The 21,658-nt window shown below is 37.4% G+C and overlaps 1 protein-coding gene across 5 annotated transcripts; it reads right to left on the minus strand.

The window, feature by feature from the left end:
- Window positions 1–3,950: 3,950 nt before the first annotated feature.
- LOC140242583 (brevican core protein-like) lies at window positions 3,951–18,538 on the minus strand. 5 transcript variants are annotated; one of them, XM_072322332.1, is made up of 5 exons: window positions 18,372–18,538; window positions 16,994–17,042; window positions 8,403–8,480; window positions 7,022–7,126; window positions 3,951–4,712 (listed from the first exon to the last, which is right to left on the minus strand). In XM_072322332.1, the coding sequence occupies exons 1-5, from the start codon at window positions 18,372–18,374 to the stop codon at window positions 4,303–4,305; spliced, it is 645 nt and encodes a 214-aa protein (XP_072178433.1). In that variant the 5' UTR covers window positions 18,375–18,538; the 3' UTR covers window positions 3,951–4,302. The 5 variants fall into 5 exon arrangements, with proteins under 5 accessions (XP_072178433.1, XP_072178430.1, XP_072178431.1 ...); XM_072322329.1 differs by having other exon boundaries at window positions 8,292–8,480; XM_072322330.1 differs by lacking the exons at window positions 16,994–17,042; window positions 18,372–18,538 and adding exons at window positions 12,849–13,389; window positions 14,195–14,315 and having other exon boundaries at window positions 8,292–8,480.
- Window positions 18,539–21,658: the final 3,120 nt, after the last annotated feature.

Genomic DNA, 21,658 nt, shown 5'->3' on the forward strand with positions numbered 1-21,658 from the left:
AAGCTTTCTCTTGAAATTCTACACCTGGTGAGATAAATATCATACACTTATAGTTTTGTGAAAATACATTCAGGCATTCTAAAGCATACATACGTTGAGTCATTCTGAAGTACTTTGGGCTGTATGGAGAAAATATTGTAATTTCACGGCCATATCCAAGATACAGAGAAAAACGTTATGTTTCAGCAATTGTACTGGACCAAATGCTCAAAAACTTTCTTTAGAGAGTATTTACCTGGAAATACATGCAGAGGAAGAAACCGACTACTAGTAAATTTCTTGAAAATATCTCCAGGCACTGTAAATAGAGCATAAACAGTACTATCCCGTTACAACGAACACGGTTATAACTAAATTTCGTTATAACGAAGTAAAACTTCCGGCGCCGAAATTATAGCCATGAAAGTCTATGTTATACAAAATCCGCTTTCAGCGAACACGGTAATAGCGAAATTTTCGTTTTAATGAAGTCTTTTCCGAGCGCCACTAACAAGAAAAAACAAAAGAAATGTGCTCCGTTATTAAGAAATGCGGATTGCTTATACGAAATCAAAACTAACAGTTTCTGAGGGGAACTTCCGTTTTCATGATACGTTAACCTGAGGTGTAATAGGATTCGTTGTTCCAAGGGCTCTTTATTACGAAATACACAGATTCTAATATGCTTTAATGTCCGTTTATTCGGAAACGACATAGGATTCGTTATAACGAATATTGTAGTGATGGGCCCTATTTGTAAGGTTTGTTAATCCGACAATAAAATAAAGTTCTCATTACGAAAGGTCGAAAATGGCAAGAATATTCGTCATTGCAAACGTTCGTTCATCGGAGCATGGAGAATGTTGGTTGATCCAAAAGTGAAAACAAGGTGAATCCACTAACAAAACTTCGGAATTAAAAACTTTATAACTATCGTCTTCGGATAAACGAACTTTTGAATTAAAGAACCATTCTAACTTTTGGATTAACAAACCATCGGAATAACTAATCTTATTTCATTTTCGGTTCAACGGACTTTCGCAACTAAAAACCTTCAGAATAGAGAGCCTTTCTAATTTTTCGATTTACACACCCTCGGAATAGTGAACCCATGTTTCATTTTTGGATCCACAAACCATCGGAAAACGAACCTTATATGTCTTTTTTAAGTACGAACTGAAAATAGCAAGTCTTCGGAAGAGTAAAGCTTCAGTATAAAGAACCTTGTTCATTTTCGGATTAACAAAGTTATATGTTTATATATGCATTGCACACATTATGCACACACACACACACACACATATATATGTATATATATATATATATATATATATATATATATATATATACATGAAATACACACATATTCTAGCTATACTAAAATAAACATATATTTTTAACTAAAACAACTTCTGAAATATATCAACTTTTGAATCAAATGTTTAAACAGTAACATTCTGTGAATTACCGTGGGCGTGTATGTGTGTGTTTGTATGTGTGTGTGTGTGTGTGCGTGTGTGGCTATATCGAACGACATTCTAACGAGAGTCCCAAAGGGCAAACGGATATCCATGCATTGTTTGTTTTGGGGGTTTTTTTCCCTCCATCTCTGAATGGTGCCTTTCGAGACGCAGTTCAAGGGGCGTATATGGCTAGCCTCTTTTCACATCTCAGCCTCGTCGGAGTTATCAATAATGACAAAAATTTATATGAATCACATATCCATCTCTTCATTCACTGCTTGCGCAGCCCACTTTCGTCACGGTTGGTATATGAAAACAGCATAATTTTCAAATTAAATTCCGTTTACTTCAATCCAAATTTATTCCTCCGGTTCTTGACCGTGTAATACAATGCTTATAATACATTGATTTGCGAGTCTCAGATAATTAATCATCCATTCTCAACGGCAACGGCAATTGAAATTCTCAAAATGATTGCTATAAAAAAATCAAAACAAAAAAAAATAATAGAATCGTGTAGGTGTAGAAAAAAAAAAAAAAAAACCTGCTGAAATGATTTTGCCAAATTCTGTTATCTTGTAGGGGAATATAGCTAGTTCAACGTACATAGTTTTGAGTCAAATAAATTTATGCTTTATTGTCCAAAATGCAATACATGTATACCAGTTTGTTTCTTAATTTCTTCTTAGAGCCAGTACGTGAAATATCAACATGTTTATACATACATGCGTCATATATCACCCATCTTACGTGCCTTACATTGGCTTCCTGTCAGATCACGTATTGAATTTAAGATCTTACTGCTTGTTTATCAATGTTTCCACAAAATTGCTCCTTCTTTTATACCTTTCAGATCTCCTTGTAAAATATGAACCTATGAGAGTTCTTAGATCATCACGGGAGGATCTATATGTAATACGGGCCCTCCATTTCAACAAACTCCTATGGCAAACGTAGTTTCAGGCATGCCGCCCCAGAACTGTGGAACAGCATCCCAAGTGATATAAAACATGCGAGTTCCATCAATAAGTTCAAAACGTTTTTGAAAACGTATCTGTTCAGAAAGTAACATAGTGATTGTAGATGGTGATTTATGCAGCATTCTACTGTTTTTTTTTTATTTTATCTTTTTTGTATGTTTCTTTGTCTCCCTCCAAAGCGTGCGCGCATAGAGACCTTGCCAAAGGTATTATGCGCTATATAAGAACGGTGATAATAATAATAATGATAATAATAATGATGATAATAATAATAATAATAATAATAATTATAATAATAATGATAATGATATATACATTCATTATGTACATACATACATACATAGGTTACACACACACACACACACACACACGTATATAGTTATTATGAATACGTAAAAGCACACTAGTAAAATACATCTGTGGATGTGTGTGGAAAATCGCGCAATCCATTCAAAATGAGTTTTCCAGGGTTTGGTGCAGCTATCGCCGGATGAGGAGACGCCAATACTTTGTGACGTCACGTTTGGAAAACGATATAAAAATATAAGTAAGATTCAACTTTTGATACGTTCACTTTAATTCTTTAAACATGTATCAAATGAAAATGAAGTGACATTTTTTTTTTTTTTTTTTTTTTTTTTTTTTGTCTGGCTGCCTGCATCAGAAAGCAGGGAGAATACTAGTACTCCTGAAATATGTAAGAAAAAAGTCTTGTGAATGTATACTTTTCACGACAAAATATAAAAGTGACATTGCGTTATTCTCTTTATATTTTCTATAGTTACTCGTGTTTTACATGCGTGATGTCACAGACTGTTGTTGTCTTTTCATACAGAAATGGCTGCACAAAAACTGTATTACTCGATAACTTTGTTTTAAACGAATTATCCGATTTTCCTCAAAGTTTTACTCATGTCATCCACTCATATCATCCACACAGATATTCTGGCTTTGAGTCCCATTTGATATTCTACATACATTATGCTTTGTGAAGATCAATCTATTTCTATTTTCTTTTCTTTTAAAACTTGGACAGTGCTTGTTGCGGCTTGCATGGATTGAATTGACTTCAATTGCTTTACTAGCGAAAGAAAAATGATGTGAAGAAAATGGGTGGAGGGTGTGCTGCTTTCGTTGAAAGAGGAAAAAAAGAAGACCAGAATTCTTGTCCATTATCAAGTAATGCGTTAGGTGTTTTCACTGAAGCTTTCAACAGAGATATTCCTAATCAGTGCCATTGGGTCGAGATACGAAACATATCAACATAATGTACATGTACATAGATATATAGCTGTAAAGTTGCTACAGAACAACAGGCTTAGTATTCAAATCAGTTGCAACAGGCTTAGTATTACAACTTCTTCTTTTTTAACACTGTTTAAGGAACAGGCCTACTGACACCTTTCTACACTTTTAGGAAAGTTCTAAAAGTGTAGAAAGGTGTCAGTAGGCCTGTTCCTTAAACAGTGTTAAAAAAGAAGAAGTTGTAATACTAAGCCTGTTGTTCTGTAGCAACTTTACAGCTATATATCTATGTACATGTACATTCTGTTGATATGTTTCGTATATGTTTCGTGGTAAGTGTCAAATGTAGACCTACGTTCAGGGCAGAATGTCTCGGAAATTTCACAGTCATTACCAGCAACGCTTGTAAATGAAATTTACCTCATTGTCTCGTTGAATATAAAAAAAAAAGGAATAAACTCGCGAAGATATTGGGACAACCCTTTCCCGATAAGTCACCGCGAAACAGTTCTTAAGTTCCCCGGCACAATACAGTACCGTAAAGGAAAAATTAGCCTAAGTTCAGACACATCGTCAAGTATAAGTCTCTGATGTAGCGTCGAAAGCCTTGGACACAAAACACTTGAATGACATTGTCAGGGCTTGTATTCGCAAATGTAACCACAAGTGTGTGAGCAAGGGTAATCATGTAATCCGTCTGGTGAAAGAGAAATGCAGTATTCAGTACCGCCAATCTGGGGCTGGGTTGGCGCCCAAAGCGAGCTACTCACTGGCAGCGTACCGCCAAATCCATCCCACACATAAGTCCCCACATTGGCCTGATTGTTGAGTCCAGTCCACACTTGCGGCACGCTCGTGAGGCCGTACTGTGTTAGGATGAAATTCCGTATGGTGGTCAGCTCGCTTCCCGTTTCGATGGCAACCAAATGGGCGCCCTCTCCAACACACCTGCTTCGCGCATTCGACCACGACGCGCTCTCGGAGCGAAAGAGGTAGCACGAACCGTCTGCCGATACCAGCGGTGGCCAGCTGCTCGGGCATGCGGCTGGTTTACAGAGAGGTGTGAAAGGTTAAGGTAAAATGTCATTTCCACTCTCTCAAAAAAAAAAAAATCTTAAATCAATTAGTCAATACTGCTAGTACACTCTTTTCACACACGCACACACAAAAATCGACCTGTAACACCCCGTCTGATATTTTCTCTTCAAGTAAAAACCGAGTTTAGAAATCAGCGCAGAGGTTTCCTAATAATCTCTTACATTTTTTTCTGACGATACGGGAAAGCGTCATGCAGCTAATGTTATTTGAAGAATATATTACGATGCATCCCATTTAAGTTGAAACCACGCAATTCGATCGTTCTACTCGTGTTCACTGTTTCACTACATTGCCTTTATTCCCATCCCAAACTTTCATGCATGACTAACAAAGAGAAACGTAAGACCAACTTTTCAGCCAGTGGTGTCGAATATAGATTATAATACATCTCGTTATTTTTCAAATTAAAAACAAAACAAAACAAAAACAAAATCACCTCATTAAAGTACATACACGCTGAACTAACAATAATTTCCTACAATATTCCATGAAACTGTTCAGTTAGTTTGCCTATCATGGTTGCATTCTCTTAAACTATGTTTTCTTTATCACAAAAATGAGCTGCATTGATTTCGTATTTATGTGCAAATGTAAATCGTACTTTACACTTTTGTTGGAAATGAAATGAAATGAATTTTTAATACTAAGATGACAATTCGAATGTCAGGAAATTCATAGTATTATTATAGGCATATTGTATATCATGCAAGTTCTCAGGTTATAGGGACATCGCAAAATGGTCTATCCTTATTCTCTCATCTCGATATTGCTGGGATTTACCTATAGTAGATCGCAGTTGATGCTATACACGCAGCAAAGCAGCAGTTGTATATTCCTTTTTACAACAAGCAAAGACAACAATAATGCTTTTGAAAAAACAAAAATGATACCATTGAAGTGGAACTGCAAGGCAAGGACTTTTATATTTACATTGTACTATAATATACACCACTCGCAATTTCCTACCGCCTTCACAAAAGGACTGCGATATAAGGTTGTTTTTTTTTTTTCTTTCTTTTTCGTTGGGTTGACACTCTAAAGCGATACAAGAAGCAATGCTGTCAATTAACGTAGAGCGATATACCGCTGGGCATTGTGTGCTGGGGTCAGCGGTATGTATGTTATGCGAATGTATCAGGCGGTAATTCTGCATGCTTATATCGATTAAAGGGATGGTACAGTATTGGTGGAGATGAGAATTGGGCTTTTACCTTTTTGCAAGATACCAAGAAAACATTATGATATAGTACAGAGCATACCATTTTAAGAGGAATCCAAAGTTTATTTGATGAAAATTGGGTTTGGAATGACTGAAACATCGAAAAACAAAGTAAAACAAAGCGATCATAATAGAGTGTGGGTCCCACACTTTATTAGAATCGTTCTTTTTTAGATATCTTAGCCATTTCAAAACCAATTTTCATCAAATAAACATTGAATTCCTCATAGAATTACATGCTCTTTCATATTTCATAAGAGGTTTCTCATTATCTCACAAAAAATGTTAGAAACCTGAAATTAGGTCTCAACCAAAACTATACAATCCCTTTAAGTTGATCCGATTGTAGACGCAAGAAATGGAACGTTTGTGTAAAGCGCACGTATATTATATGGACGAAAGTCGGCATCGGAATAAGCCAATTCGCAGTTAGCACTAGTTTGTAATGACCTTGAGAATCACCGACTTTACACAAGAATGATCTTTTAGAAGAGTAGATGAAAACAGCCAAGCAGAAGGTGGAATTTTCCACACGTAAATGCTGTATGAAAGTCTATTGGTATTTGGTTGAACATGTTCAAAAGAATACAAATTCATCAGTCCATTCCGATATGCATCTGGTTCAAAACTTTCGTGAAGACCTATATTATGTCTTTATTTTTTTTTTCTTGCATACCTCGCTTACAAGTCAATTGTAAGAGAAGGTCTACATGCAATGACCTTTATCTATACACATGCTCAGATTTTAACTGTGAATTGACATATTTATAAACCCTTTAAAATCATAAAAGCCATTGGCGTTTACAAGTTTTCTCTTTACAGGAAATCATAGCCATGCAAGCAAATACGCATTTCATCGGAAAGTGTTTACAATGAAAAAAAAAAAAATAAAAATAACCATGATTCCATCTTTGCTGACGGTTCCCTTGCACGTATACATATAGAAAAAAGACATATATTCACGTTCGTTCGTGTTTTTTTTTGTATTTTTTTGAAGGAAAAAGGATATTAATTGCAAGTAAAAATATATCGCTTACATGTTTCACATCTTTTTCCAACAAAGGCAACTGGACAATGACATTCAAAGTCTTCAAGAGTTTCCGAACATGTTCCTCCATTTAGACACGGGTCGGGTATGCATGCTAGTTTCAGAAATAGAAAAATGAAAATAAATGCAATATTGATTGAAGAAACGATGAAGAACAACCAGGTAATGAATTCAAACTTCCTTTACTGTTCTCTACTACATTGTATGTCTACTCTAAATAGTTACACACCCTTGCCAGATATAGCATGACAATGACATGAGGCTTTTCTTTTTGTTTCTGTTTTATTTCTATGCAGTATAACCTGAACGAACACTTGTATGATCGCTGCTACCAAAATATAAGAACTAAAAGGAAACAACAGAGAGACGGATTTTTTTCCAGCATTGTTCAGTAAGCCTCGGCTTTCCCAGTAGTGGCTTGACTGAAATTAGCTACCTACGATTTTCCTCATCAACTGGGTATGTGAGTATTATGACGTCGAATTGTCAGTTATGTGTAGATTCGCTGTGCCATATAGGATACATAAGATCATGACAAATTAATAGATGCATTGATAAAGTCATGACGGAAAAAAATTCTGCAGTGTCTTATTCGAAAAAGAAACTCACTTCTTCTATTTGAATTATGCCTCATTGAATTGAATTATTTGCCTTATTATGGCCAAGATCTTCCGGAGGTATCACCGGATTAATGAAACGCCGACAAGTGAAATACCTTCTTTTGATTTTAAAATGTGATTGGTTTCTTTTTAATCATTTATTGATCACAGGTTTTCTTGGGTAACTTGCTTTAATTTTCTTTTTGCCATTGTTTTATTTTGTAAATGAACATATTGATACTTCGATTACCACTATCATTTGTCTTAGATCTCTACAGTGGACTCTCGCTATCAACGAAGTCCTCGAGACCGGCATTTTTCTTTCGTTATATTGAAATTTAGTTATAATCGGACAAATGAACAATAAAAAACATAGAGCTCTATAATCAATGATAATGTTGCGGTCTGGATTTTTGCTTCGTTGTAACTGGAATTTCTTAATAACCGTGTCCGTTATGACGGGAGTGCACTGTACGTCTACTCTATTTCCTCCTCTTCTGCTGACGCCATCACTACGGCTGTCATACCTCTTTCATTTCCTACACTCCATTACTTTTTATGTGTTTTTCGTGTTCTTTTTACCACACTGGATTCTTCAGCTAATGTATAATGGCTCCGGTCAATACATTGAATGGCAACAAAGTATGATAACATACTCACAAGGATGGGCGCAATAGAAGTTCGTCAACCCCCTGGCCTCTTCCGGAACCATAGCGTCGTATTGGGTGTGGTCAGATGGTACGTACTTCGGGGTTAACTTGACGTACTCACCGGTAATGGGGGACATGCGGTACGGGCACATCTCCTCCATATCTTGGGGAGCATGCGAACAGGTGTCTGCGGTAGCGCCTTCTGAGTGGTAAAGATTGTTCAAGAAAGGCCACAGTATATGACAGTAAAAAAAAATGTTATTTTCCTCTCATGTACAAGTGAAGGATAGGACTAGACAATGCTTGATGGGATCATTTTTAGCATCCACTTAATGCACATCTGTAAAAAATTGTTCGCAGTTTCTGACAGCTGAGATAATTTGCGAGGAAATGATACATTTCGTTAAAATATCATGCCATAGAATCTGATCCTGAATGGGAAGTTTGTATTTTCCAACCGCAGTGAAAGTGCAGTTTACAAGGAGTGTGAAAGTTATCGAAATTTGACCAAAACTTAGAGCAAGTTAAAGGGTGTGTACAGTTCTGGTTGAGGTGAGGATTTAGCTTTTATCGTTTTGCGAGATATTCAGAAACCACTCTATGAGATGTCAAAGAGCATGCAATTCTAAGGGGTATCAAAAGTTTATTTGATGAAAATCGGTTTTGAAATGGCTGAGATATCCACAATCAAGGTGAAACAAAGAGATCTTAATAAAAGACGTGGCCAGTCGCCTTTTATCATTATCACTTTTTTTGGATATCTCGGTTGAATCCTTCTTATATAAGATTGCATGCTCTTTAATTATTTCGTAAGAGGTTTCTCATTTTCTCACTTAGGAAAGTTCAAAACATAAATCCCCACGTCAACCAGTACTATACAGTCCCTTTAACCAGTTGGATAATAGAAAGGCGTGATTATTGTAATAGAATTCGATACAATTTTATTGTGTATTTTATTATACATATTAATGTATTTCCTTTTTAAACGGAGTGACAGGTTAACTGGAGAAAGATTGTCTTCAGTACGGTCCTGCTAATAATGCATGAAGACATATGGCTGCATATTATGTTTTGTATGTTTAATGGAATCAAAGCTTCTCAATCGATGTCCTAAAGTTTTGATAATAAAAGAGATGTATGTTCAAATTCAAAGATTACTTCCACTGCATCCATTCTTAACGTTTCAATTGCGCCGTTGCTGTTCTTCTTCTTTTTTTTTTCTTTTTTTTTTTTGTTGAACATTTTGCTGTATGATAGTCGTTACCGAACTGGTCTCTCTGAACAAAATTTCTGAATATAGGTCGAAACGTTGAAAGAATAACGTGTTGTATAGCAAATTGAGAGACTTCTCTCAGGCAGACAATCAATCAATCCAAAATTTGGTTTTCCTCGTTCAAAGACAAGACAATTTATATTTTTTTCAAGTCAAAAGTAAATCGTCATTTTTCAACTTCTTGCACGTCACTGCTGTAATACAAGAGTGGTTGTATCCTCTGCATACATATTTTGATTTCCTCATTCATACAATAATGTAAGTTAGATGACATAAACTGAAAAGAAGTGTGCACCAAAGATTGATCCCTGGGGCCCGTTGCATAAAACTCCAACCGGATTTTTTTCCGGTTGAAATCACAAAATTCCGGTTGGAAGCTCCCAACCAAAGTTTTTATGCAACGGATTTTACATTCTTAGGTTAGCAACCTTAAAAAATTCAGGTTGGGCAAATTCCAACCTGAATTTTTTAAGGTTGCTAAAAAAGTTTTATGCAACGGGACCCTGAAGTACATTCACTTTTGTTTATAAGGGCTATGATTTACTGCTTCTCATCTGGTGTTATAGGTGATTCAGGGTGACGGTAGTACAATGCAAGCGATACATTTTTCTTCATTAAAATGGATAACAATGACTCCTTATCAGTATAGTATCAAATGCATGTCGTAGGAAAAAATGAGGGCAATAAGATACACATTGTAGTTTGATGTGGACCACAGATCATACACTCATTTCATAATACATACATGTACTTCAATTCCCTCTAAAAGTTCAATCAGTTTCCTCTAAAGGTTCAGTCATATTAAGATCATTTTAATAATCATACTTTACAGCAAGAGGAACTGAAATCGAGTCATAGTAATTTTATTCGTACACTCTTAGAAAAAAAGGTTCTTTCGAGCACCATTAAATGGTTCTCAGCACTGTCACAATAGCGACACCCTTTTAGGTGCTCGTGAGAACCTTTTTTAAATGGTGCTTGTCGGCACCTTTTGCAAAAGGTGCCCATTAGAACCTTTTTCCCGATGAAATGGTGCTCGTGAGTACCATTTAAAAGGTGCCCATGGGCACCTTTTTGACTAAAGATGGGCACCTTTTTGACTCTTTTCAAAAGGTGCTCATGGGAACCATTTCATTGGAAAAGGTTCTAATGGGCACCAATGTTAAAAGGTGCTGACAGGCACCATTTAAAAAAGGTTCTCACAGGCTCCAAAAAAGGTGTCGCTATTGTGACAGTGCTGAGAACCATTTAATGGTGCTCAAAAGAACCTTTTTATTTTTTCTTAGAATGTAGTATGTGAATTGATGTCTGTGTATTTTTGGTGTGTTTCACATGTAGTGCTGGTAAGGTGCTTCATTGGCACCATTCTTAAAGGTACATTACCTATCTGCATTGAAAATGTGCATCACAAACTCATTTGAAATGAAATGAATTCATCTGAATTTCATCTCATCAGTCAAACATACGTTCAAAACATGTATATTAGCAATACATTAGCATGTCACACATTATCATTGACACTGGAAAAAAAAAAAGAGCAAGGATAACACACCCATGCACACAGAGTTTCACAAGCATGAATCATGTGCATGACATTCACCAATATTTTTTCATGAAACATTACTCAATAACTGAAAACCATAGAAATTTGCTCTTTCACAAATTCGCAAAAATGTATTTATTCACCTTCACTTTTACAATCTAAAGGTGAGGTTTGTATTTGTCATGTTATAATCAGTCAAATATTCTTAACAAAATATTTTCATTTGTTCACTATTACAATTCTTTTTCCACAATATTTGTCATTTGTGTACCGAGCAGTTCTTGAAATACCATCACACATCTCTGTACAGATGATATGAAATAGCAAGAGGTGCATCAGGCTTTTGAAATACATAACAAAATTTCTAATTCTCTGTGAAATGATTCCTGCATGGATGAGATACAGTAATTGTGTCAGTCTCAAGAAAGGCAGAGGTCAAGTACATTACTTAAGTAGTATAAGGAACTTTTTCCACATATTTGCTAGTCTGTTCGGTGTTGTTGTTTTTTTTTAAGCATATTTGTCCTAAAAGCAACTACAAAGGGCAGGAAAACAATTCCATTAAACAGGACCTTTGGCATTGTCACAGAAAACATACATTATATTGCAGGTATGATACTTGGGATAGGATAAGCTTTACACTTCTTCACTTCACTTCACATTCATAACGTCGAGTATTTGAATTAACTTATCTTTGTTTGTATACGAGTGACCTTTTTTGTTGTTGTTGTTCTGCAATTTGAAAGCACCATAGACACCTCTATACAACTGCAAACACAAGAAGAGTATCAATTCAGGTTAATCATGACTTCTGACAATTTACAGCATGTCCTACGAAAACACACATAAAAAAACAAGAAAAAAAAAAGAGAAAAGAACACATTGTTTTATAATGTGAAGGATAATAAGAATCCCAAGGGGAAAAGAGCTAGGATACGACACCCACACAGTTTCACAAGCATGAATGAACAAAATTCCTCAACCATGATCTAAAATATGTAACATTGGGAATCAATAAAAATTTACACTTTTTTTTAAAAGCAGAGCAACAAATTCATTAGAGTAAACTATATATGATGCAGGCCTAAAGCTGAGGTTTGAATTTGCTGTTCTATAACCTGCCTATGACAATAATATGTTGTTAGCATTTTTCATTTTGTTCACCAAATTTGCCAACAGTCTTTTAAACACCACCACCACGTACATGCACATTTTGTATTTCTGCAAAAGCAATATAAACTGGTGACAAGACTGAGGTGCATCAGTGCTTTGAAATAAATTACATAATCTTCAATTGTCTACCCAATACGTAATTCCTGCGTGGGTATAAATGCAATAAGTTTTACCAGTCTAGGTGCAAACTTTAAAAGTGTGCAGAAATCGACCACACAATGACAGGAGAAGTATAAAGAACATTTTCCGTTTGTGCTTTTAAAGTTTAGAACTATGAATGACTCCACTTCTCAGATTGGCATGTGGTCTGATCTCGGTACGTCTACCCCCCCCCCCCCCCCCCACCCCCACCCCCAATACAGTTGATTCAAAGCTGTTAAATGCAAATCATAGTGAAACATTATCACTGGTACATTGTAAGTTCAAAATACTGTATTGGAATCATAACAAAACATATGTGACCCTCCATCACACAAACCAACAAAAAGTCGCCTGACATGAATATTTGGTTGACGGCAGATTCTGAAAGAGCAGCTATAAAATGTACACTATAAGTCAATGCAAAGGGACTTACCTACCCTATCTACATATTTCTCAAAGGTTTTCTCTGGCAGCATCAGTGTTTTTTCTTTGACTCAGCTCATTCTTGGCTAGCGTAGGTTTCTGGTCGATGCTGTCAATGGGCTATCGGGCTAAAATTGTCATTCTGATCGATGTATTCTGTTGGTCACCCAGATCATTCTTGACTAGCCCAGGGTTCTGTTTGATGCTGTCAACGGGCTATCATGGGCTGTCATTCTGATCGATGTATCGTCTTAGCCACACAGCTCATTCTCGACTAGCCCAGGGTTCTGGCTGATGCTGTAAATGGGCTATCCCGGGCTCTTATTCTGATCGATGAATTCTTGTGGCCGCCCAGCTCATTCTTGGCTAGTGTTAAGCCTGCGACGGTTCTGGCCTATGTTGTCAACGGTCTGTCACGGGCTGTCTCTCTGATCAATGTAGAGTCTACCTTTTTCCCTAACCGCACCAGCGACCCAAACACGTACGTTCTGCTTCATCGTCCCGGCCGGAGTTACTTGTTCCCTGGTTTCTGTGCATGTTGGTGTGTCCACTTCCCTGACATATGAATTGAAAGAAACAATAGACCTACACCGCGTTAATAAAACAAAGCCATTGCTATGATTCGATAAACAGAACACGGCATTTCATGACGTGACTCCTTACTTAGAACAAGCCTGAAAACACACTGAAGAGATTTTGACCTACCAAGTTAGGCCTACTGGGCTGTAGACAGACCTCTATTTATGGCTCTATTAAACGTTAACAATGACAGTTATAACTTACCGTATAGAACAAAAGTTATTGCATGTACCGGTAGACCTTACCATGTTACCCCGGGGCGCTCCTTGTACACAGTTATCTTTGCGTTCGGCATTCGGGCTGTGTTTCGGAGTTAGTAACGTTAGACTCTATTTTTAATAGGCATAAACGTACATGCAGGCCTAACTGCGACCAGCCCCAACAGTGTGTAACTGTGTACACGGAGCGTCCCGGGGTTATATAATGCAGGCCTAGCTAAGTAACTTAGCCCGTCCCAGTCGCTGTAAAAACGTGACAGCCATGCTCCGGCCCCGCACGGCGTCTGTTCGGGCTAGCCCATGGGCCATTGCTATGCCAAATTTCTAATTGTAAAGTGTTAGGCCTAACATGTTATTGTTAGATCTGGATGTACTGTACCTGGTAAACATTACACAAGATAGCAGCTTGGATCAAATTAGATCTAACATTAACGTTAGGATCTAGATATAGCTAACCGTTCACTGACTGAAAACGAAAACTGAGTGATGAATCCAACTTGATTTTGTACCAACGAATGTCATCTAAAAATGAGATAAAACCACATTAAAACTAAAAATCTTACCTATATTCTCCTAAATTATGATGACTGCCATGGCGAAAATGGAATTGACAGTGACACGTTTCCAGTCCACTTCAGACAAAATTAATGTCTAAACGTAGCCGGGTGCCGTTCGTTATATGGGTGTGATACTGGTGATGTATGTCCACAGCCGTCTGCAGCTTGCTGCTGCATGCATGGTACATTGTATTGGTACTCTCCTCTTTCTGCCGCTGTGGTCGTAGGTTTGCATAGGCGCGCAGCAGGCAGGCAGCACAGGGCTACATATAGCCGCGGCGCGTGCCGCGGCGGTTACATAGTCCTACAGTGCAGTACTAGTATGTGTACGTTTACGCGTACGCATATCTGATCGAGCGCTAAAATTGGATCGTGGCAGCTGTCAGTTGGCACGCAGCCAAGAGAAGTCATTAGTCTACGATAAAAACAATTTTATGTACTTTTTATTATCAAAGCAGTAGAAACACCTACAATATTTTTGTACCAATACCACAGTTTTGGTGATTCTTACATCTGGCATTCGAATATACAGCAAGGGGAAAATGAAAGTGGACCTAAAGATATTGTTTGACCTGCAAGAGTACCACAAATAACACTCGGGGACTGGGTCGCATACTAGCAAATGGTGACGAACGGAACCATTTCGATTGGGAACCATTTATAGGTGCTCATCGGAACCATTTTGCGAGAACCATCTGATGAGAACCATTTTGGAGCCGACGAGAACCATTTGAGAACCTTTTTTTCTTAGAGTGTAGACGGAAAAATAAAGAAGAAACCGATTCGAGCAATGCTGCTCCTTGAGCTCCTTGCTTTTGGAACACATCTAATGTTTATTATATATGCTACCTTTGAAATTGTGTGCTTCTGATAGTATCGTGTCCTGTGGCATTACTTATATCTTACTTGTGTGTAATCATAAATGCAATATGTAACTACTTCAGTTTTAAAACGAGTACTTGTTGTATTGTGTACAGTCAGATCTTCTGAATAGTATTTTCCATTTCTTTTTTATTCATCAGATGTCTCCATGCTGTCTCCATATTCTCCTACCTTGTATTCAATTCTTTTTGTCATTTTGAATTTATGTATCTTTCTCTGAATGTTTTTTATCTGTTTGAATGAAATGAATACGAATTGAAATGAATTGAATATATATGTACATATATATATATATATATATATATATATATATATATATATATGATGCACGACACAACGAACCCAGACACCATGAAGCGTCGCGACGCAGAGATACGTCTTTTTAGAGAGCTTGCCAAAAGCTTGGAAATAAAGTGCGGTTAGCAAGCTACGTCGCTGGATGAAATCTACTTCATTCGAACACAATCCCATATACAAACAGTTTATATATATATATATATATATATATATATATATATATATATATATATATATATATGTGTGTGTGTGTGTGTGTGTGTGTAATGATGTGTGAGTATATTGATTGTACATTATGATTAGCATAATGAGCGCTCAGACTATAACGTGGTAGTGCGAAATAAAATGTTTCTCATGGGATATCACGCATGTCTCCTCGCTCCTCGGTACATGTAATGTGCGTGCAGGGATTTTCATATAGATTGTGTGGACGTAGAGCGAAGTACAAGGTAGATGGGATTACTCGGGCATCATGACAATGATAGGGATACTTTTTCGATGGACCTAATTGACTTAATTATAATTCATGAGTATGGTGCGTGTTCCAGTTAGACATCCGTCCAATAAAGATGCGGCGCATACATCATGGTCATGATTTAATAACGACGAAAATAGGCAGTTTCGTCAGACATCACAGGCGTTTCGAAATTTCTGCGGACATGATAGCGGGCTTGTGTTTCGATACGATGAGAACTTTGTAAAAAAAAAAAAAAAAAAAGGCCACATAAAAACGTATCTGATTAGACATTGCTCTGAAATCTACACGTTAGGAAGGTGGCGTATAAACCATGCTTGCAAAATCGGTACCTTTAGATATCAAGCAGATATTTTCTTCTTTTTTTTCATTGCTGTGTTTATGGAACTTCCTATCAAATCGTACAAATTTAATCGCTTTGAAATGTAATATGTATTCAACATCTTTGTTCAGATTCACTATTCGACTATGATGATTATGGTCATGTGTAGGGGTGGGATCGAACGCTTTTAATTATTCGTATTCATCATGATTATGGCGAAATATGACTATGCTACATTGATTATGTGACTAAAGATGCATCATTCTCATGTTCACATGCAGTGATCAGGGGCGGATCAAGGAATTTTGTAAAGGGGAGGCGTCTTTACAAAATTAAACGCGCCACCATATTTTCTTCTTATTTCTTTTGTTTTAACCAAAAGAGGGGGCGAGTACCTGGTGCGCCCCCCCCCCCCCCCCCGCCATGGATCCGCCACTGATAATTTACCACGCTACTAAACATTAAGACTGAAGTGATCTAACCTGTAAGCCTTAAAAATACTGCTACCTGTGGTGTTACACAGAAATGTCGATGTCTCGGCGTCATTATCATCCATTGAGTCATTTCTGCAAGCAAACTGCCTTCTTCACTTTATGTGGTAGAATCGTATAAAACAACTTCAAGTTCTTCACTCACTCAATATTTTAAGCAGTACAACATATCACAAATCATATAACAAATCCTATTCGTTTTGGACAAAGCTTTGCCTCATTTTTTACGACGACACTAATAACCACACAAGAACGACTCTGAAATCACCAATTACCGCAGAAATCAGAATTCAAACTAAGTAGTCAAATCATTAATTCTCCATCGTTGTCAACTGTACCTGATTCCCTGGGTGAAGCGCAAAAAACGACGATCAGCGCGACAAGTAGCTGGAAACAAGTGCATGGAAGAAAGCAAAGGTTTGAGAAATGAGGTACAAAAGTCATGATGGCTCAGCAGTCCAATCATGCAAAAAACGGTCAATTTCAAATTTTGTTGTTATTCTGATTTTTAAGTCGCGTCATTCAGTCGTGAATATTTACGCCTTAAGATATGGATATAATGTATACATGTATATATAGTGACAGCAGAGGACTTAACCAGAACATGGCGGGGCGGTGAAAGGACAATTAATAATAAAATTGACAGCAAATATATATATATATATATATATATATATATATATATATATATATATATATATGATTATATATGCATACAAAAATATTTACATTTATTTTCTCTCTTTTTTCTCTCCTGTTCAGCTATAGTCTTTCCATCAACGTCTAGTTTCTCACACTACTTTAAGGAAATTCACCAGAAAAGTATTCGTGGATTCAGTCAATGGGGGGGGGGGGGGAATAAAACACATCAGTGATGTTTGAGGAATCCTACTGAAAATCGTTTAAAACCATTGCTGTCACCGTCAGGGGATAATTTTAGAAGGGAAAAAAAGAACAAGAACATGCAGTCGTATTTAAAGTCTACTGTATCTGCACTGAATATGTATCACTTTGAAAATGTATGAATTTAAAATGTTCCAAACAGAGACCATGCACACGTTGTAATGTCTTCGGGCCAGGCAACACCTGGTGTCCCACGAGTTATAAAACAGGGTTCAAGAATAGGGACAGTCGTTTATCGAAGATAAATTGCAATGCTACGTTATTGTGTATGATTGTGTTTCCTGCGCTACAATGGAGCAAGAGAAGACCAAAATGATTTCGAAATAAAAACAATGTGATAAATGTATGTCAAATAGTTATCATTATTTCGTGGCCATGACTCTGTGCCCCCACCCCCACTCTCACCAACTTGCACTTCTTGTTAGCCCCCCCCCCCCCATCAAACACACACACACACACACACATTCAAACTTCTGACGAGAAACTGGTTGTATTAAAAACTGTACCTAAACTTATATATGCATTTTAGTTGTTTAACCCTTTCTGCCCCAGTAATTCAAATATTCAAACATGGCACTCAAAAGAGTTAATGTATCCTTGTTTTCCACTGACGAAATAAGGCGTGTAAGGTTAATAAACAAATATCATATGAAAGTGCAAACTGTAAAGTTTGACAAATATAAAATCTCTGGGTATGGCAGCTGTCGGGAAGATCGTTTACATCCAACAATTTTAGTATCTGTTGTCTGATAACAGGATGCGTATAGCATCAAACCAACTCCACGAATACAAACACAAATGTATTGTTCTTACCATCGCTTAGATTAATGACGACCAGTACCAGAAGATGAAAAACAAAGCATTCGAGGGATCACATCACTTGCACCAGTCGAGATAATATCTGTCCAAAGGGAAAGGAAAAATTTCCCCTTCTCGATTTGTCTATACTCAGCTATAAATAAGGACACCTGCGATTAGGTTCAAATAGGATGGGGAGGGTGATGGTATGAGAGGACGTCTGCCTCAGCAAAACGCGTCGCCACCGCAACGCATGTGCGTAGTGCAATGCGGATATTTGGCGCCTCAAATCAAATCGCTGTCCTGGAAACGAGAGTCATTGTCTGCCCACCACTTTTTTTTTTTTTAACATTACGTTTTATTCTTATCGGAGTACTCGCACATGCTTCAGCCATTCACAATGATTATACACGTAATACATTTCAATTTGTAATGTGGTCTATTATTATAATGGGGATGGCTAGTAACTGATCAGTGGGAATCAGTTGGAATGTTGGGGGATGATTGTTCCAATCCTTGTGGGATTCATTTAAAGGGGCATTCCGGACGATTTTCATAATTTCACATCATGTAGTACATAAATCAACAGCTCCACGTATAGATCCGTGGAATTTATTGTGGTCCTTGAGCAGAGAAACCAATAAATCGAAAATCTGAAACAAATTACACTGAACAGTGATGATGACATCAGAGCCTCATATATTTCAGAAATGTAGTAGTGTAATCCATTACAATACCGCAGTGTAATTCCATTACAATACCGCTTGCTCAACAAGTTCACCTGTGAAAAATCCATGCATACCTTCTTCTTTTGTTCTGCTTCCTTGAGCCCCAACTCATGCATTCTTATGGTGAGGCTGTCATGTCATCATCCTTGTTCATTGCAATTCATTATAAATTTTGAAAACATTCTCATTACTTATCACCATCACTATAAATTCTGAAACTCTGTACTCAGTTTGACTAATTTATAGTTGTTCAAATGTAAAAGTCTGAAAATCATCCGGAGGTCCCCTTTTTAAAGAGGACATTATATATCTATTATTGTGTAAAAAATTATTTGCTCAAGAATGGTCTCATATTCAAGTAATTGTGCAGTTCAGTGTTTCCAGGTTAGCATGCCTGTACAGTGTCGGGGCGATCGTTAACGGCCCGTTAACGATCGCCCCGACTTTGCACAGGCATGCTAACCTGGAAACATTGAACTGCACATACCCGTTAACGATCGCCCCGACACTGTACAGGCATGTTAACCTGGAAACATTGAACTGCACATACCCATTAACGATCGCCCCGACACTGTACAGGCATGCTAACCTGGAAACATTGAACTGCACATACCCGTTATAAACGCTCGCCCTGAGACTGTACAGGCATGCTAACCTGGAAACATTGAACTGCACATTCCTTGAATAAGAGACCATTCTGAAGCAAATAATTTTCACACAACAAAAATTGTTTAATGTACTCTTAAATGAATCCCACAAGGATTGGAATAATTAAAATCATCCCCCAGCATTACCACTGATTCCCACTGATCCGTTACTATAGCCATCCCCTTTAAGGCTGTGTCACACCTTTCCGGGCAAGCCTTGCGTGCAATTTGCACAGAACAAATTTCACTACCCGGAGGTCCCCGTATAATGTTCAATCAAATTATTCAAATGATGTCCCCCTCCCCTTTTTATAGCAGGGTGGAAATGGCTCTTAAGGGCACAGGAATGCATACGGCCTTACCACGCGCCCCCTTACTTTTTTGGCTTTGCTTGTCAGCTGATGCCCCCTTTTTTGTTTGTTTTGTTGGTTCTTTTTCCGCTTACTTGTCTTCCCCCTCCATCCTCAAAATGAATGTTCCCATAAACTGGGCCCTCTCACTTTTTAAAACTATTTAAAAAATACTTTGCAATCATAGGCCCACATGCGATGCAAACATGGCTGCCAAAGAGAACAGCCAAAGAGACCTGTACATTGTGTGCCAACGACTGATGGAAGCTGTGTCATATTTAAGGTTGATGCATGTAAAAATGTATATGCGACACTATTTTGCATGAAGTGTGACGAAAATGAATGCACAAAATGAACGCTATCATGTGCTCAGTGACTGTGACCGACGGATGAGAATTGTAACAATACCTCAATAATCGACTGGGAATTAATGCGAAAAGTAATGGTCGACCAAGAACGAGATGAAATTAGCATCGACACAGTCAAAGCTTTTACGGACGAAAATTAAAGTAGATATGTATAATGACTTTATGAAATTTGAATGAAAAAACAGAATAGATTGCATTGGATACCTTTATAGACGTCATTAATCATTTTCACACAACGAGCAACCCAAACATGATGCCAATTACGCGGCAGCCAACGAAAGATGACTTACTTTGATATGAACGGCTGGTTGGTATCAATGGTTACCATACCGTGACACTGATACATAAATTATAGTGCGTGCATGCAGTTAAAGGGACCCTGAAATCCAAATGCATGTTGATTAGTGTTGATTTATCATACCCTCGACATCACTTTTGCGGTAAAACAAATATCTAGAAACATTCCATATATTTTAACGATTTTTTCTTATATTTTTCTTCAGATTACTTGGGAACGCCCACAAAAAAATCCTTCCAAACCGATCAATATTAATATTCTTGAGATGACGTCATCTGTCAATCAGTACTGAAATGTTGAGCAAAAGACATTGGAATGCACCTTCCACTCGACTCAACATAACTTGCATATTAATGTGACTAACAAAAGACATGGCGAGGGAACATGCATGTTATACTGAGTCGAGAGAAAGGTGCATTCCAATGTCTTTTGTTAAACATATCAGTACTTTAGCAATGATTGACAGATGAGGTCATCTCAAGAATATTAATATTGATCGGTTTGGAAGGATTTTTTGTGGGCGTTCCCAAGTAATCTGAAGAAAAATAAGAAAAAATCGTTAAAAATATATGGAATGTTTTTAGATATTCGTTTCATCGCCAGAGTGATGTTGAGGGTATCATAAATCAACACAAATCAACGTGCATTTGGATTTCAGGGCCCCTTTAAAACGGGTGCACGAGTGCGACATGAACCCACGAGCCATATACAACCCATGAGTTTGACACAAGGGAAATAAGGCCCATGAGTCTGACAGTAAGCAAACAACGAACAAGGCCCATGAAACCGACACATTGGAAGCCCAGCGGTGTAATGTCGGTCTCGTGGGCCTTTTCGCCTATAGTGTCGAAATCCTGGGCCTATATTGCTTGCGTAGTGTTGGACTCATGGTCGTCTTTTTTTTTTTTTTT

Source organism: Diadema setosum, chromosome 19, assembly GCF_964275005.1.
Source record: "Diadema setosum chromosome 19, eeDiaSeto1, whole genome shotgun sequence".
In the NCBI taxonomy this organism is placed as follows: Eukaryota; Metazoa; Echinodermata; class Echinoidea; order Diadematoida; family Diadematidae; genus Diadema; species Diadema setosum.

Excerpts from the sequence above, each read along its gene's own strand:
- LOC140242583 (XM_072322329.1), bottom strand. Across the intron at positions 7,127-8,291 it reads CTTCTATTGCGCCCATCCTT|CATGCATACCCGACCCGTGT; the intron begins GTGAGTATGTTA and ends TTCTGAAACTAG. Across the intron at positions 4,713-7,021 it reads TGGAAAAAGATGTGAAACAT|CCGCATGCCCGAGCAGCTGG; the intron begins GTAAGCGATATA and ends TCTGTAAACCAG.